The 19,670-nt window shown below is 39.2% G+C and overlaps 1 protein-coding gene across 1 annotated transcript in view; it reads right to left on the reverse strand.

The window, feature by feature from the left end:
• Window positions 1-42: 42 nt before the first annotated feature.
• skiv2l (Ski2 like RNA helicase) overlaps window positions 43-19,670 on the reverse strand; it is a 30,619-nt gene continuing 10,991 nt past the window's right edge. The window contains exons 17-29 of the mRNA XM_014474296.2: window positions 19,181-19,291; window positions 18,002-18,113; window positions 17,798-17,916; window positions 16,990-17,121; window positions 16,740-16,877; window positions 9,945-10,049; window positions 9,582-9,717; window positions 8,348-8,474; window positions 7,961-8,171; window positions 5,137-5,247; window positions 2,317-2,535; window positions 1,787-1,927; window positions 43-449 (exon numbers count right to left, since the gene is read on the reverse strand). Of these exons, the coding sequence (XP_014329782.1) occupies window positions 249-449; window positions 1,787-1,927; window positions 2,317-2,535; window positions 5,137-5,247; window positions 7,961-8,171; window positions 8,348-8,474; window positions 9,582-9,717; window positions 9,945-10,049; window positions 16,740-16,877; window positions 16,990-17,121; window positions 17,798-17,916; window positions 18,002-18,113; window positions 19,181-19,291 (1,863 nt within the window). The 3' untranslated portion in view covers window positions 43-248. The remainder of the gene's footprint in view (window positions 450-1,786; window positions 1,928-2,316; window positions 2,536-5,136; window positions 5,248-7,960; window positions 8,172-8,347; window positions 8,475-9,581; window positions 9,718-9,944; window positions 10,050-16,739; window positions 16,878-16,989; window positions 17,122-17,797; window positions 17,917-18,001; window positions 18,114-19,180; window positions 19,292-19,670) is intronic.

Here is a 19,670-nt window from a genome sequence, read left to right on the forward strand (position 1 = left end):
ATCTTGACAACAAATATAAAAAAATAAAATAAATCATGTAAGCAGTTTAGGAACAGATTTTAATTCTGTACAATAATTTACAACCCAAACTCCATGTCTTGTTCCCAAAGTGTTTGGTCTGTTAATTAAAATCTCTCCCAGATTTCCATGTAAACATCAGCTTCCACTTGCTTTAGACACAAACATTCCTGTTACTTGTATGTCCAGTTTTTACATGATTGGCTCGTCCTTCCTTCAGATTTGTTTTCTCAGTGGGTGTACAGGGAGGCGGTGAAGACAATGTCCCTGCGGATGGCCAACGAGGCTTTCTCCATCTTGCTGCCCAGGACGGAGTCTCCCACGATGCGGGCGGCCTGCCGCACCTCCTTCAGCACCTCGTCCAGGCGCTGGATGCAGCGGACCACCGTGCCCTCCTGCACGTCTGTGAGCATCGCAATCTCAGCGAACGGCTGCAGCAGGACAACAAGAGGCAGGAAATCAGTTAGTGGAGCAATTGATCAATAAATCAATAGGTAGATTATTGTAATGGAGCATACAGGTGCGATAATATAACTAAATATAATTCAAAAATACTTTATTTACAGGCCAGTTAGTTAATGTAACATTATTAGGTAGGGCTGGGCGATATGGCTTAAAAATATCATTCAGATTTTTTTAAAATTCTAATCGATTTTATTTTTGCTCGTTTCCTTTTCTATGACCACGACAGCCACGCTAAGAAAAAATAAATTACAACAATAGAGTCAATATTAAAAAAATAAAGTAAAATTTTCTTAAAAAGTAATAAAATTATAAGAATAAAGTCATAATATTGCAAGAATAAAGTATAATTATGAGAAGTAAAAACATAATATCAATACATTTTAAAAAAGAGAGAATATAGTCATAATATTACAAGAATAGACAAAAAAAAAGAGAATAAATATAAGGATCAAGTCATAAATTGTGAAAGTAAAGTAAAAAAAATACGAGTATAAAGTCGTAATATTACGAATTTACTCTCGCAATACTTTGACTTTATGTTCATATTATTATGCCTTTATTCTCGTAACACCTTAAGAAAATTTTCTTAACCAGTTGAAGCTTCAGGTGTTTTCACACCTGGTGGTCCGGTGGATTCAGTTCCACTGGGGAACAAAATTACAGCATTTGTTACATTTTCAGCTGCTGTGGTTCTTTTTTAAGTTGCACTGTTAAACAAACCATTTGAAAACATTTGAAAACCTGTTCCCCTCCTTGCCTGTGGTGGCGCTGCATTAAGAACCACTGACGGAAACAACACAGAAACATCTGAAGAACAAATGAGCGCAACTTCCTTCTTCATGAAATGTAAACAACAATTGGGTAGCGTGAGATTTTTGTACGACTTTTCCTTTGTCTTTTCCAAAGGACCACGAGCCATTTATCCTGTCACACTAGATTATTATGTTTGTTTGGTTGTATTTACCCAGAATGCCCTGCTTTTGGAGTGGTCTCTGGTCTGCTTGGCATTCATAAATCCATTCGAATTACGTCACAGTTCAATTCAACAGCTAAGACGTAGGTTTTAAGGTGTATAAGAGTTTGTTTTATTTCAGAATTTGATTGCACATTTACACCTCCATAAACAAATCAAACTTCCTAAACATGGCCGGAGTGAACGCTCCTTCAATTACTAGAAAACCCCAAGAGACGCATCAGGTTTTACTGGTTTCAAACGAACAACTTCTACAACAGTCGGAAGCCGCAGTTTGCATGAAATGTGGTGTAAAAAGTGAGAACTGGGTCACAAGGTGGACATCCTCACCATGCCTCTGGCCCAGCAGTACACCACCTCAGTCAAGCCGAACTTGAACTGGCCTACAAACTCCTCGGCCGTCTGTCCTATCCCACATTCCCGCTGCAGCTGCCCGATTCGCTGGGCCACCGACAGCACGCGGTCGATGCTCTGAAAGGAGAGAAACGGGACAAAGTGGATAAAACCTGTCAAACCCAACAGACTCTACAAGCTGCTCCTGGGTGTCAACAGGAGGATCTCCTTCCAGGAAATCTGTTTTTTTCTTCCAGATAGCGACTCAGGGCATCACTAATTTAAGCTCCTGTAAAGCTCTTTCATGTCAAGGCTGTTCCCGACACTCTGACGCAGAAAGTGATTTAATACGTGACCCGGTCTGAGTCAGGAGACGAGGCCTCGCTGTCCTTTCTGCAGAATGTTATGCATCAGGTCAACACAGCCTTACACAAAATGAGTCACTGCGGCGTCTCTGCAACACGTCGCTTCACTAACTACTACTTTCTGTGACGCGCAGGGAGCAGAGCCCGTCTCTTCCTGCTCACCTCCTTCAGAGTGCTGGTGATGTGCGGCTCCGTCTGCGTGTTCTGGGTGAAGACCAGGCAGGACAGCAGGGCGGCGCTCTCTTCGGGCGCCAGCGGGCTCAGGATGTTCTCGAACAGCAGCTCGGTCAGAAGCAGCTCGTGGCTGCTGATCTGACAGGCCACTCGGCCTTTGAGCTGCACCGCGCCGCTGCTGTCGATGTACTGCAGCGACTGAAGGACCTGAGAGCCACAGAGCAGGAAGATGAACAAACCTGGTCAAGATCAAGACCGATGAACGACTGCAGGACTGAACCCGCTTCCTTAAAATCCTTGAACCGGGTAGGATAGCTCTAGAGGTAGGCCTGTGACAATAACAAATTCTGCTAGACCACAGGTGTCAAACTCAAGGCCCGGGGGCCAAATCTGGCCCGTTGTAGTTTTTTATGTGGCCCTCTAGACTCCAATTTACATCAATAAGTCAGTACAGGTTTTCACAAATCTGCAAAATTTACATAAAATCAACAAATCTCCACATTTTTTTTCAAATTTTACTGTACATTTTTTCAAAATTGGTCAAAAACTTTGTGTTTAAGTGACTGCTGCCTCAGCCGTACTTGATTTTATTGTCCATAATTGATACAAGTAATAGGAATTTACATTTAACATCATACATTAGTGTGAATATTGTAAAAATTCCTTAACATTTCTAGACTGGCACCACAAAATCTGTAATTTTGATTGCAAAAAAACCACTAAAACAATCACAAAATCCTGGAGGAACAGCTATTTATTGATATTTTAACAGTTGAATTGGTTTTATCAATATATTCTGGCACAACCGGCACTTTAAGAAAGTTCAGATTTTGATTTGGCCCAAAATGAAAATGAGTTTGATGCCCCTGTGCTAGACGATAAATTGTCCCAGAGCTTATTGCGATAAACGATGATATTGTTGATTTGAGACCATTTTCAAGTATGATAGTAATAATGGCACATAAAGCAAGGACACATTCTCAAGGATCAATAACTTTTAAATTCTAATGAGAATTTTAACACTGAAACCGGAAGACATTTTAAAAATCCCAAATAAATAAACAAAACAACAGAAACAACAAATAAAGTGAATTATGAAGTCTCTGTAAACAAAATGATCTTTAAAAAAAGGGGCTAGTTGAGACCAGAGCACCAAACTGAAGACTCATCATCCAGTTTATGGTAGAAAGAAAGAGAAAAAAGAAAAACAATAAATGAAGCAAATGAAAATTATTGAGTTTCTTTTAATTTATCATGTGATTAATTGATTTATTGTTTATTGTGGCAGGCCCGTCTGTGGACGATACCAAACATGTTCACTACATTTGTTGCTCAAATTCCATTAAATAATGAGATTTTGGTCGACTCAGTTCCGCCTATTTGCTGTTTTAGGGCGCCTTGTCCCTTTAAAGCTGCAGTATGTAACTTTTTATTTTTTAAAAATATTTGCTAAAATTATAATTATGTCTTGACAGTTTAATATGAGACAGATAATCTGTGGAAAAAAGAAAATTGAGCTCCTCTACCTTTTCCCAGTGCTCCCAGTGCTAACCAGCAGAAACAACCAATCAGAGCCAGGGGGCGGGACTTAGAACCGTCAATCTGTCTCATGCTCACCTGCTCCTACTTGCTCTGTTACGCTACAGCTGGTTCATCACAACATAGCCTGACAACAATGCTAAGGCTAGTTAGCATAGCCACAGATGACAGCTTTCCTGTAATGGCAAGTTGCTTTTCCACCATTAGTACATCAAGTAGAATGTACACGAGGTTGATTGACAGCGCTACAACCCTCCTCCTGGCTCTGACTGGTTGTTTTTGAAAGAGAGCGGTGCATATTTCAAAATAGTAGCAATGATAGGAAGTTGAGGAGATCGATCTTTTGACAGATCATCTGTCCTAAACCATGACAACATGGTGACAGTTTTAATAAATATGGATTAAACATATTTGTGTAAAAGTTACATACTGCAGCTTAAATCCAAACAGTCAGCTGCTGGCCACGTCCCCCCACCCCCAACTCAACGTTTACACTCACATGTGAAAATGGCTGCAAATAGATGTACAGTTACACAACTGCACATCTTTGAAAAGTATTAGTAGAGTCTCCTGCACAACGAACAAGAATGCGGCAAGTGGTTTCTGGATGGTAAGTCAACAACAAAACACTTTTCTTTTCCAGCAGCCATTGTACAGCGCATACAGAGGTAAAACCAGCTGACCAAATGTGCTGGAGCTCTGCTTGGGTTGCTACGTCACAGGGTTGGGTTGCTAAGTAACACCAAATGTGACTTAATTGATAGTTTCTAAAACAGAAATGCATTAACTTATTGTAAAAAACAGCTAAGTGTTTTTTATTTTATGCTTCAGTTGTTTTTAGGAATTGAAACACAAACAGAAACATAAAAACGTGCAAAATGTGAATTTTGCAAAATAGATGCCCTCTTTAAAGCCACATGTTAGAGGAAAGGAAGCAATGGAAGTATATTTGGTGCAAACGTAGTTATGCAACTACGGTGTAGTTGAAGTCAAAGAGAAAAATCCTGTAAGAGTTTTGTATATGTAGTTTTTTCTTTCTTTCAATTCTTTCAATCAGCTCTTCAAAGTTTCAACTCTTCAAACTTGAGTCGCACTTTAAAAAAAATCTTTCACGCTCTTATTCTAATTTTCTAGTCAAAATATGATAAAACGTGATCTATTTCACGGTGAATAACTATTTCCTTCAAACTTCAGCCTTCAACACAGTCGCATTTCACAATTTGACCAACTTTGAAAGACTAAACAGAAACTCTGTGGAAAGATCCAAACCTTGATCCTCTGGTGGTATTCAGGCAGCAGCATCAGGGACTGGTCCGATACCAGGAACAGAAGCCGGTCCAGTTCCTCCTGAACGCTCATCCTCTCCTTAATACGAGCAAACTGGAACAAAAACAAAGCAACAAATCAGATCAACCGTAAAACAGAAACACTGCAGAAATAATCAGACTTTAAAGCAACATGTTTTATACGAATGGTAAAAAATGTTTTCTTTCTGTTTTAGGTTTTCACGATTTGGGACGTAGTAAAACATGAGTTATTTAATTTGAACTTAAACTGATGCTACTTATTAGAGAAAAATGAGGCCGAAATGGAAAATCTAAATCTAAATACACGCCTGTTCCTATAGGAGAATTTAAACAAAGTATCAATTAGAGTAAAAATACGCTGCAATAATTGATCAGTAGGTGTAAAAGACTAATTGATATCATTTGTTTCACCTGTTTTATATTCCAATGTTATCTTGATATTAGTAAAAACAAAAACAAGAAAAGATCTGTGAAGGTTTGTACACTGCAAAAACTATCTTACCAAGTATTTTTGGTTTAGTTTCTAGTGGAAATATCTTAATACTCTTAAAATGCAACCAAATTGACTTAAAAGCAACTTTTTTAGAACTTTTTGTAGAAGCAGCAGAGATAGTTTGTGGTTCATTTTAAGCGATAAAAGACGTAACAAAAAGAAAAGGCGTTTGATAAAAGATGGCGGGAGCAGCCGCTCTATCTGCTGCACTATGATTTGGAGGTGAATTATGTTTCTTCGTAGTTAACATTTTTAACTGAATAAACATAACCACATATAATAAACATATATAAAAATTACCTTTACATATAGTAATAAACATTTCCACGTCACCTCCGATGCCCACCGGACTCTCAGTTGCGCCATGTCAACTGTTTGGGATTCACCTCGGTTCTTACGTCACCGCGTTTTCTGATTGGCTACGTGTCACATTCTACAGGCCGTGTTCCCAGTCGCTCTCAGTCAGGGGAAAACCCTCGAGGCTGCGTTCCCAGTCGCTCCCAGTCAGGGAAAACCCCATAGGCTGCGTTCCCAGTCGCTCCCAGTCAGGGAAAACCCCCTAGACTGCGATAATCGGGCCAAGACAATATTGAATATGCCCGATTTTAGATCGGGCATATTCAACACAAAACACACTGCAGGACGTTGTTAGGTTGTCGTAAAGGGAAAATTAGGGCAAAAAAAAAAGGCTAGCGGGAACAAGTCTTGACCGGTCCGCAGTAATAGAAAGGTTGGGGACCACTGATTTAGGGTATGGAAACTAGCCTTAAACTAGAGTTTACTTTCATTCCTCATGACTGCACAAACATCTCTCATTATTCATCCACACATCATTAATAAGCAGATAAAACCCAGAATATTGACTGAAGACATGAGCACAGATAAGAGGAGGGTGTGATACGGGGAGTTAGAGCTTTTTATTATGCAGAGTAATGAGAGAGGTGGCTCAAAAGACACACTGTGCGTGTGAGTCGGCGTTCAGCCGCGGCTGTAGGTTTAATTATAGAAACGGGTCACATTCTTACATCTTATCTCCTTACTGAAGCTGCTTGTTTTGAGAGCTTAGAAGCAGATGTTTAAAGCTAGAGTTTGATATTATTCTGAACCTAGAGGAGAAACTGATGGAGAGATGGAAGGAAAACTGGAGCAGGGATAAAAATGAAACAAACAGGGCATGCTATAAAACAAGAGTCTTATGTAGAGCTGTGGTGTTAATTAGCTTTTTAAATATTCTGTTCTCATTAATATCGCTTTGTCTTGTATTTGATGTGCCTCTCAAAAATATAAAGAAGAGGAGGAAAATTATTATTAAACTAGGGATGCAAGCAAGCCTGTTGGAAAAAGCAATTAATCAATCAAGCGCATGGAAAATTAAAATAAGCTCAATTTCCATTCTGATGATTAATATTTTCTGACATAATATTAACAGACATTCCATAATCAAATTTATTTATGGTTTTAAGTGGTTTTTATTTCTGTCATGTTTTATTTTGGATGTTAGAAATACCTCCATATATCAATCAACTAACAATGAAACTTTCTTAAAAATCTGACTTTCTCTTATAACAATAAAGGCTAAATTTTTCATAATATTCTGGATGAAAAAATAGTAATTAAATATTAACATAGTTTTGAGTCAGTTGTAATAAATACTGACTGAGTAAACCGGAAATTGTGGTTTTCTCACACTATTAAACTTAAACATAAGGATGACCATTGTCGCCCTCTGCTGGATTGTGGCCAAACTACAACACTAAAGGCCGACTTTAATAAACGACTGGAACTAATTTGGATCTAATAAACCATTAATCGACAATTAATCGTTAGTCTATTAATTGTTTGGATTATTAGTTTGTAAACACAGTGGACGTGACTGCAGAAAGAGCTGGCGGCCTTAAACGCTGGCTGGTTGCCACGGTTACCCGCATTGATCATGCTGTTAACGTTAGCTAGCATGTTGCCGCCGTACTACAACTGTTTAATACAGCGTGATACAATAAGCTACGTCACTCAACTGACATTAATGAGTGAGATGCGTCTTAATGACGGATTTAATGCAGGCTGACGAGAGAAAACGACCGAGACGTCGGACATTAACATGCTAGCAATATTAAAGCAATTAGATCACGTACGATAATCAGCTCTCAATGAGATTTGAGATTATTATTTTTAATTATTATTGAAAATAGTTTAAATAGTTAGAATAATATATTCTTGCCTGCGTTGTAAAGGTGACATGCGCAGTAGAGCGGCAGTAATCCCTCTGCATTAAACACATCCAGGAAAAACACACCTGCTCTGCGAAGGTGGGCGAGTGGACGCAGTTGAAGTCCCGCAGGCTGTCCTGAAGCACACGGAGCCTCATGGAGCCCTCCACCACGTCCACGCTCTTCAGCTGGAGGTCGTTCACCGGGTCCAGGGTGGCCACGCCGCCCGGGTTGGCCTCGGCCAGGCGCAGCAGCTCCTGCGTCGCCGTGGAGATGGCCTGGCCGGGAGGTTCGGCCCTGAATCACCAAGGAGCATAAATGATTGCCGTTATCACTATAGTATCACAAAATATTGCAACCAAAAATTCTAAGTCCATGACGCTCGCCCCTATTGTAAATGTAAACATTGCCTCAGAAACAGGTTTGGGTCCCAATCCCTCCATTAAAACATGAAAGATGGATGCTGACGGCACCTGAACCGCGGCTGTTGCCTCTTGTTGTAGTTATCGATTATTCTGTCGGAAATCACTTTGAGGGTTTTCACTGTGATGGCGGATATGTCCTGAAGTTTTAACTTCTGCACCGTGTGGCTGCATGGACCTGACAAAAACAGCAAGACAACGTCAGAAAAACATTATTCTGCATCTGAAAGGCCTGCTTGTTTACATATATAAAAAAAAAGCAGTTATGGACGTTACCTGTGCATAACTGCCTCCCTGCTGGCGGGCAAAAAGCTGCTGACTAGCATTGGTTTTAGCTGTTAAGTTATCAATAGATCTTTAATATACGCCTGACATTTAAAATAAAAAGGGACTAATCGTCAACACTAGGGCAACTAGATAACAAGGCCAGGAAAAATATTTAATTAGGAAAATAAATAGCGAGGAAGAGGAAAATAGCTCAGTTATGCTAGCTTGACTTTGACAACCTTAACATATAGATGTGGTGTGGAATTCAGTGTTTTAGTTCAGTTAAAAATGTTTTTTAAAAAAAGGTGAGATGATCATCAATAGAGCTGGTGTTTAAATTAGCTAATCTACCACTGCAGTGTTAGGTTAGCTAATAGCGGCGGCAGCTAATCTACCACTGCAGTGTTAGGTTAGCTAATAGCAGCGGCAGCCAATCTACCACTGCAGTGTTAGGTTAGCTAATAGCAGCGGCAGCCAATCTACCACTGCAGTGTTAGGTTAGCTAATAGCAGCGGCAGCTAATCAACTACAGGGATCACTTCATAATCACAAAACAAACATTAAGCCTATAATACTGTAACTGACTGAATGTTCTGTTCTTGGTGTGGGAAATTGAGAAATCTGAGTGTTTTTTGGTGTTGAACCTTGAAACATAAAGTGGCGATATCAGTTGCTATGACAATGAGTCTTTGTTTAGCGTAGCAGACAGAGAGTGAGAAAAAAGAAGAATATGAGAAGTTTTGAGTTGTTGTTTAATGTTTTTTCTGCGTTATTTTTCCATTTGGTAACTTTTGCCCACTGCACTAAATTAATAATACCTTCATCTCCAGGTTTCATTTCGTTCATAAAATGTTTCTACCACAGCAGCGCGGCTATGGATGGGATGTAAAAGAAGCGTCTTTTTGGCCTCCAGCGTTGTGCACAAGCGCAAAATTTCTGGTAGCAATAACATGCAAGGGGTTCATAGAAGAAGTGTAATAAAATGTTCCTTTGATGTTATGGGTTTGTGCAGCTATACCTTCAGGTATGAACAGAGCTGTGTTGTACAGGTGCTGGAAAGCGGCGTTGTCCTCAGCCTTTCTATCCACTTCCTCGTTCCCCTTCTCACAGATAATGAGCGCCATGAAGGTGCGATTCACAGCGTCGTTGGACACCTGTAAAACAAACAAAACGGAGTTATTAACAGAACAAAGAAATTTCACTCACAAGGGTCGTCTTGCTGCTAATAGCGGCTCACTGAGGTGATTTTTTTTTACTGCTCACAGATCAAAAAGTACACTTGAATACATAATGATCAAAAGCTTGAGAAATTAGGTTGGATGTTTACAACTGTGAGAAAAAGGGAGAACGTAATGCTCAGAGTCCAGAGTGTGTTTTCTACCTGTAGAATAACTCCCAGCGCGTTAAGATGCTGCTTGTTGTTGACGATGACAACTCGGCCAACAGACAGCGCTTTGAGTCCGTTCACAGACTCCAGGATGGCTTTCTGAAAACAAGACAGCAGATAAAGATGAAGCCAAAGTTACCTTCTCATGATCAGTGAAGGTGTAATAGAAAACCTAATTGAGGGATAGGGATGTTCCTAATTTACCTAAAAGTAACACAAGTGATTCAAATGCGTAATGAAAAGATTCCTGTCATGCATTTTAAAACAGAAAATAACTATAAATAGGGACAAAAATGTAATTACTCATGAGAGAAGGAGAATATTCTCTGCAAATTTAATACAAAAATAATTGCCTTACGCTGGTAAGCCCAACAGGGTTTTAGAAGTTTCTGCTTGAAAATATAAAACAAAATGAATGATTATCAGCTCCACAGTTATCAGATCTAAATGCCAATGTTTGGTACTTGTGCAAAGGTAAGACACCATAGAAAGTTACACTAATGAAGCTGTTAACATGACTGATATATCAGTGGAAAAACAAAGTAAATTTGTTAAATACATTTTTTCCAAACAAAACAAGTGTCAGACTTTAAGGAATTAATATATATATATGTAATGAGTACGTCTTGCAGCAACGGTCATTTGGGTGCCCTAAGTTTTCTCAAATGGGGGGGAAAAAAATAAGTAATTTGACGTCTTATAATGACATTTTACCAACATTAAGCTGCTTCCAAAGGGAAGCAGAGCAATAGATGTCAATTTAAATACTGATTTTATTTTTCCAAAGGGGTTTCCTAAGATTTGGACAAGGTGAATTTATTTATGTTTTTAGAAACAAAGGAAAAATAATGAAAGGCAAAAATTTCAGTGTCTTATTAACACTTAAAACCATTAAAAACCAATTAAAAGGCAACAACAAATGGTCAGATAGTTGAATTGTTTCAACTGTTTTTAATGCCTTTATCCTGAATGCCTTTATTCAGTTCTCCTCGTTAGTATAGTGGTGACTATCCCCGCCTGTCAGGCGGGAGACCGGGGTTCGATTCCCCGACGGGGAGTGAAGTTTGTTTCAGGTCCCTCTTGAAAATGAGATCTAGATCTCAACGGGGTTTACTTGATTAAATAAATGGGTTTTTTTTTTAATTGTTTCAATAAAGGCATTCAGGAGGCAAAGCAGACCCCATTTATGTGGAGAGAAGTATCCTCCATCCAATCATGTCAACAGATTTAATAATGTAGCCAAATTCAGTTTAGAATGCAACAAATTCTTTAAGGGGTTGCCCTGGGCAACCACACTGAATCACCATGGCAACGTTTACTTTCCCGGTTTAAAACTCAAATTTTCTAGGACCGCTCTTCTCTAAACCAGGACGGCGCTCTGTGTTTTTATTTGGTTTTTGGTGAGTCTGTTGGACAACTAAAAAAAAAAAAATCTAAATTTAAATTAATTTCACAAACATTTCTGAGGAAAATTGAAGATGTTAGATTTCTGCTGCCTCCAAACTTAAAACACATTACATTGGTCCCAAAGTGCTTCAGTCAATGAGGGAAATGCAGCTTTCAGGACACTTTTAAAAGTCACACAAGTATCTACTATATATATTTACATCAATACTTTTATTATTACTTATTTATTTATTATTATTAGAGCCTTGCAACTAAAAATCTTTCAATTTGTATGTTTTTAAACGTACAATTGAATGACAAACTCTGTCTATGTCTAAGCAATGATTATAAAACAAAGCCCTGATGGGAGGTTGTGACATCACAACAATGATGTCACACATACACTGATGATGTCACCAATGTCACCCTTTGATGCTACAGCTTTTGTCTATGAGTCATCATAATTCTCTCCAGTTGGATTTTGGTCCTGAAGCTGTCTGCCCTACATTTTGTTTCACTCTGACATTTTTGGATTTACCCGCGAGAAAAATCTCAAAATGTATAAAACTGAGAAGGAGAAGGCAGCAGCAGGTGCCATGTTTGATGCTGAAAAAGTCCGCAAGAAGAACAGGAGGGCGCTCCAGAAACTCTTGAAAGTCAACACAGAACTGGAGAACGCCAAGGCCCGCAGAAGACGTTATCAAAATCGGAATAGACTGGAGAAAGACGAGAAGGAGTTTTTCGAGGAATCCGAAAGACGGCTCTTTAAGCTGAATTTGGAATCTGACATCTGGATTGATGAGAAAGACAAACTGGAGAATCTATGCAAAAGGAGAGATCTGCTTTTTGATGTAATGAAAAACATGAACGAACAACTACTTGAGGCACCTGTGATGAAATCTTTGAAAGGGGCCGCGCAACAACAGCAGGAACGGCTGACATTTCTTAACAGAGAGTTAAAAAAGAATGTCGCCATCTTGTCACGACAACTTGTACATCAAACTAAACTATTTGATGAGTTCACAGAGAAGGAAAGGGAAAACAAGGACATGATGGCCCTTCAAGACAGCTACTTTAAAGAGATCAGGCAGAAACTAAAAACGTACGACCTGGTCACTGTGAAGGAGAAACTAGCGGTGGAACAGGAAGAAGTGAATGAAGCAGTCCAAAAGAACGAGAAACTAGTGGAGATGATCAAAACATTGAGGCAACAAGCCATCAATGTGCCCATGTTGAAATACCAGTTTCTCTGCGCAGTAGATGAGAAACGAAGGCTCTCAGACCTCAACAAAGAGTTAGAAAAGGTGATTCAGGTCTTAACAGACAGACTTTCGGATCAAACGTCCTGGGAGGCTGCTTACAATGACATAGAGAAGAAGATCGGAGATCTGGAGAAGGCTGAGAATGATTACCTGAGCAAGATATACGAGTTGAAAGCAAAAGCAAAACTTGGGACCAAACAAAGGCTTTTCACGTTTAAAATGGCGAGAAAGAAAGAAGAGAAGCTGAACAAACGCTTGAATTATTTCAAGACTAAGATCAATAATCTCCTGAAGGAATATAAGACCTTCCAACCAAAAATTGAGAAATTTCTGGGGGACCTTAAATCTCCTTATGATGCAGTGAAATCCCCCCATCCTCTGCTGAGGGGATCTTTAGCAGATGATTTGAATTCAACAGGAAACGCTGCTGCCATCAGGAGACCAGAAAAATTTTCAGATGAGTCTTCAAGTGAGATAGATTATAATCACAGCATCACTGAGGAGTCATCAGATTCCGACCAGAAACGTCGACGATCCACAGTAAGACTAACACCTCCATCAAGAGCATTTCATTCAGGGGATGAGTCAACAGAGTCAACAGATTCCTTAACAAAAAGAGATAGTTTGTGCCGCACAGCTGACGAGACGTCTGAAAACAAAACATCAACAGAGGATTCAACAGATTGCCATGAAGAAAGCGACACTCAATTGAAGAGAAGGTCTAGTTCAAAAGTCAGATGTTCAAAAGCTAGAGGAGAGAGTGAAGACTCAGACAATGACAGCAAATATAAAGCGAAAGCACATTCTCGACGGTCGAAAGACAGAGTAAAAGGCAGGAACCACACAAAGGAGGGATGGTGGAAGTACTTTTACTGAAGGGAGAAGACGAATAGAGAGGAACGGACGGATGGACTTTAAAACTTGGGTTCTCTCCGGGTGCTCCGGTTTGACAATACCATCCAAAACATCCATGATAGATAAATCGGTCTATCATTGATGGGCGGACAGAGGGAGGGGGGAGGATGGGGGGATGGACAGAGGGAGGGGGGAGGATGGGGGGATGGACAGAGGGAGGATGGGGGGATGGACAGAGGGAGGGGGGAGGATGGACATATTTTCTAACTTAGGTTCTCTCCGGGTGCTCCGGTTTAACAATACTATACAAAAACATCTATATGTAGATATATAGCAAAATATATATATATAATGAATACATTTTATGTGTATATATACATTTATGTATAGAAATATATAGCCACATTTTATTTTATATAAACAAATATAGATAAATAATAATTTTATTTTAAATATACATAAAAAATATATAGCCATGTTTATTTTATATTATATATATATATATATATATATATATACAGTACAGTTTGAGTTTGGACACACTTTCTCATTGAATTCAATGAGAAGGTGTGTCCAAACTTTCGGTCTGTACTGTATATATATATATATATATATATATATATATATATAAATTAATTTTATGTATTAAAACATATAGCTACATGTTTATTATATATAAATATATATAGATAAACATAATTTTTATATATACATAAAAATATATATAGCCATATGTTCATTTTATATAAACATACATACACACACATATTATATATATATATATATATATATATATATATATATATATATATATATAAGGCAAGTCCTGAGAAGCCAGCTCAATGGCAAGAACAAAATCCGTGCGATAAACAGCTATGCCCTGCCAGTAATCAGATACCCTGCTGGAATAATTAGCTGGCCAAAGGAGGAGATAAAAGCCACTGATATTAAGACTAGAAAACTACTAACAATGCATGGAGGATTCCATCCCAAATCCAGCACCCTGAGACTGTACACGAGCCGCAAGGAAGGAGGCAGAGGACTAGTGAGTGTGAGAACCACAGTCCAGGACGAAACAACTAAGATCCATAAATACATCAGGGACAAAGCCTCAACAGACAATGTGCTCAGTGAATATCTCAGACAACAGGGAACGGAGGTTGAGGTGCCAGAGATACCATCATGGCAGGACAAGCCCCTACATGGGATGTACCACCAGCAAATAACCCAAGTGGCTGATATCAGTAAATCCTACCAATGGCTGGAAAAAGCTGGACTCAAGGACAGCACAGAAGCCCTCATCCTGGCCGCCCAGGAACAGGCCCTAAACACCAGAGCAATAGAGGCCCAGATATACCACACCAGACAAGACCCAAGGTGCAGGTTGTGCAAGGAGGCCCCTGAGACAGTCCAGCACATAACAGCAGGGTGCAAGATACAGGCAGGGAAAGCGTACATGGAACGACATAACCAAGTTGCAGGCATAGTGTACAGAAACATCTGTGCAGAATATGGACTGGAAACCCCGAGATCAAAGTGGAAAACACCCCCAAAGGTGGCAGAGAACGCCAGAGCTAAGATCCTGTGGGACTTCCAGATCCAGACAGACAAAATGGTAATGGCGAACCAACCAGACATTGTCGTAGTGGATAAACAACAAAGGAAAGCCGTTGTGATAGATGTAGCAATACCAAGCGACTGCAACATCAGGAAAAAGGAGCACGAGAAACTAGAGAAATACCAGGGCCTCAGGGAGGAACTGGAGAGGGCCTGGAAGGTGAAGACCACAGTGGTGCCTGTGGTCATCGGGGCCCTCGGGGCAGTCACCCCCAAACTGGACCAATGGCTACAACAGATCCCAGGAACAACATCAGACATCTCAGTCCAGAAATGTGTAGTCCTTGGCACAGCCAAGATACTGTGCAGAACCCTCAAGCTCCCAGGCCTCTGGTAGAGGACCCGAGCTCAGAGGATAAGAACCACCCGCGGTGGGTGAGAAGGGAATTTTATACATATATATATAGATATATATATATATCTATATATATATGTATGTATATGTGTGTGTGTGGGTGTGTGTGTGTGTGTATATATGCTATATACATATATATAGTATGTTATTTAGAGAGTTTAAGGACCTGTTTCAGCTGTGCCCATATGGGTCCTTCTGGCCATGTAAAGAATCTATATTCAACAAAAGATGTTGTTGAGTTTCAGGCAAATTGTTCTTTTCTTCATGTAAAATAAAAGCAATAGTCACAGAAGCTAAAAACAGTAAAATATCAAAAAAATGTCAACAAAGCAAAAATGCTAAACTCTCATCTCGAATGATATTGTCTGAACTCTAGGTGGCGCTTGTTGAGTGTCCCGTAGCGTAATGTGAACTCACGTGAATACTAAAATCCATGAGTTTAAGTCAGGATATAAAAATTTCAAATAAATATAAAAATGTTTTGATATTATATGACCATTGTGCTTGCCGTATTTCCACCCCTGGCTCTCTGCTGCTGTTTTATCCAGGAAGCTGCAAGCTTTCAGCACACTACAGATTAAAAACAAGCAATCAGCCTGTCGTCAGCAGACAGTCTTGCATTAGTTTGGATTGGAGTTTGGATATAGCTTAAGCAACAAGCTAAATAAGGAGTTAAAACAACGTCAAAATTTAATACAATTTACAAGGAAGTCATTTTCATGCAATATAGAAATATGGGTGAGAGTTAGCACAAATGTTTATATGTAAACTGAGGCTAACATATATGAATGTGTGGGTATGGATGAAGATATATATATATTTATATTTAGATGTATATGTTTGGTGAGTCCATGGAAAAAAAGAAGATAAAATGAAAATTAACTAAATGTCAAGATTTTCCTGCCTTCTTTTATTAAATAATGACTGTCCATCTGAAAACATGGTATGAGTTTGTGGGGTAGAAGTTCATAAGTTTTTTTTACTTCTTCTTGCACCTTTTCAAGCATGTTAAGATCATTATAGTGCTTTAAGTAGTACCAGCTCTAGCACTTAGGAAGAAGAGTACTTTTTCTGAATAAAACAAATAATCATTGTATGATTGTTTGTCGATATCCGATATCTGAGTGAACTTGAATTTAGAAAGTCAAAATGTAAATGAATCCAATGGGAGTTGGGAGGTTTGCTGTTGTTTTTTTATTCACAACAACAACATAACTAGACTGTTTCTGAAACTCTCTGCAGTAGGTTTCAGAAACTTACTGAAACTTATCAATGCAGTTTATATTTATTTATTAATCAACTGATTGGGGTTACCTGCAGGGCTTCTCTGGTGTTCTGCATCTCCGTTGCTGTATGATAATAAGGCAAGATATCAGAGAGCTGGCCCTCTGTCTCTAGAGGAGGAAGAGACGCCAACATCTGCTTCAGGTGGCTGATCCTCTTCTCATGCGCCTAGAACAGCAGAAGAAGAAAAACAGATTTATTCGTCAGCTTTCAGACTGACTTCTAAAATCCTCTTACTGCTTCTCTGTTTGCTGCTGAGTTGTTTTTGTGCAGATATCACCTGAGTGTCTCTGTGGCTTTCAGAGAAGCTCCTCCTCATCATGTCGGTCACTCGGAGCGCTTCGACCCGCAGCAGGTTCAGGATCATGGTGTAGGTCAGTCTGAACTGGGACTGGAGGATGGTGGGTTTTCCCTAAACCAAACAGAGACAGAAATCAGGCAAAACTGTTTCTGAAACTTTCCAGCACAAAGCTCAACTGCAGGTTATATTTATTTATTAATCAATTTCTATTTTTTTTTAAGTCTATTTCTGGGATGGAGTGCCTTTTGAAGAATACATTTATTGCCGGGCAAAGCAAGGAAGGAATGAAAAATTTGGTTGAAACAATTAATCGTGGTAAACTGAAATAATCGTCAACTAATTTAGTAATCAGTTAATCGATAACTGGAGTATATAGACTCAAAGAAGGTCATTTTTTATTAAAATAACCTTTTCATAGCAAATGGTCATGTCACCCCCAACATATTCAGAGCAGTAATTACGCCAAAACTATACAAAATATGCATACATTTTGCATTCAAGATAAGAACAACTTAGTAAATATTTTCTACACAAACCTCTTCAAGTTCACTAAATTAATGTTATGCTACTACATGTTAGGCAATAAAATTTTTATTTTCTTATTTAGGAAAACATTTTTCTGCATCTTTTAGTATGTTTTTATGGTGGTTGAATAAATAATAAAGACCTAGGCCCATGATGAGTGGAGAATCTGTACATCTTAACAGTCGGGAGGTTTTGAAACAGCACATTTTCACTCCCATCGCAAAAGTCTCTGCTGTGAGTTTTCAAACATGGAGGGACTCACCATCATCATGGCGTGCAGATCGGCCATCTCATGAACGCCCGATTTACACAAAATGATGACTGTTCCTGTGGCGTCCAGGCCTCTCCTTCCTGCTCTGCCCGCCATCTGAATGTATTCGCCTTGAAGTGCGGATCAAAATGCAGAAGATTGGATCAAAATGCTGCTATTTATCCAATGACAGAGAAAGCTAGGACCGTTTCAAACCTGGCAGCAGGTTCCTGAAGCCGGTGCCGTCGTGTTTCCTGATGCTGTCGAACACCACGGTCCTGGCGGGCATGTTCACTCCCATTGCAAATGTCTCTGTGGCGAACAGCACCTGGGGACAGAAACGAGCGGGAAAGAGATTACAGCAAACAAACATCTGTCTTTATTAAGTGTCCCATTATGTTTTCTTGAACAGGTTAGGTTAGATCTATGGGCGACACCAAACATGTTCATTACATTTTTTGCACAAAATCATCATTTTAGTTTTAGAGCCTCCATATAAATCCAAATAAACTGTTATTGTTCATGTCCCTAACTCAACATTTACACTCACACGTGAAAATGGATGCAAACGGGGGCGCAATTATGCAACTCTACATCTTTGAAAAGTAGAAGTAGATCCTCCTGCACAATCAACAAGAAGGTAGCAAGTAGTTTCTGGATGATAGGTCAACAGAGTGCAGGGTTTCCCCCAGTATACTATAAGCCTGGCGGGCCACCCAGGCTTTACTTGCACCCCCACCAGGCTTAGCATTGTTTACTGATTTTACGCTTTTTATTGTTTGACTTTTTTAAGACTTCATAGTTGGGATTTAGGTGTTTTTAATAATGTCTTCCAATAACACACAATTACCTAGTAATATTTAAACATTTTCTGTCAACATTAAAAAAAATTTAACTCAAAAACATGCTAGGTCGCTGGATGACTGCCCTATCACGGCCCTGCCACTGGGCTTACCAGGTGTTCTGGGGGAAAACCTCTTTTTGGTAAGGCAAAGTAAGGTAAGATATGGTAAGGATTGGTATGGTAAGTTTTGATAAAGTTTCATAAGATAAGATAATCCTTTACTAGTCCCACAAGTGGGAGATTTTAGCTGCATAAAGCACATATAGCGGTAAAACCAGCTGATTAATGTGTTGGAACTTAGCTTGGGTTGCTAGGTAACAGGCTATGCATCGCTGGGGTTGCTAGGTAACGGTACAGTGTGACTTAACAATCAGGAGGTATTTAAAATAGCACATTTTCAAGACACTAAAAAACATTAACTTATTGCCAAAAAACAGCTGTTTTGAGCTGCTTTTAGAGGCATCTGAGACTCAGATCCACGTGTAAAAACCTGCAAACTGTGAATTCTGCATCAAACGTCCCCTTTAATCTAAAAACAAACAGCGACCGACCTTTACGAGACCTCGGGAAAAAAGCATCTCGATGACCTCCTTCAGGATCGGGAGGATCCCGCTGTGATGGACGGCGATGCCTCTCTTCAGAAGGTCCCGCATGAGCAAGATCTGCACAAGCAAGTCCGTTTATCACAATATATTCTGCTATAGTGCATAGGAACAGTTAGTCAACAAGACAAGACAGGTTTTCTGTAGGTTTTAGATCTGAGGACTGAGAAGAACGTTGATTTTTACATGTTTTCCAGATACATGAAAAACATTAAACTAACTAGTTACTTTAAAGTTGGTTTTGTCTTAATTCAAGTTTATTTGGTAAGATTAGGTGTTCTTGCAGTTTCTAAATATTTGAATTATTTCACTTTTGTTTTTCAGAAACTGAAAGCCATAATCATCAGAAATAAACTAAATCAATTTAAATTCGTCCCTCTGTGAATTTAAATAAATGCACTTTTCTACGATCTTCTGAATAACTGAGTTACATCTCAGT

Source organism: Xiphophorus maculatus, chromosome 13 (genome assembly GCF_002775205.1).
Source record: "Xiphophorus maculatus strain JP 163 A chromosome 13, X_maculatus-5.0-male, whole genome shotgun sequence".
Lineage (NCBI taxonomy): Eukaryota > Metazoa > Chordata > Actinopteri > Cyprinodontiformes > Poeciliidae > Xiphophorus > Xiphophorus maculatus.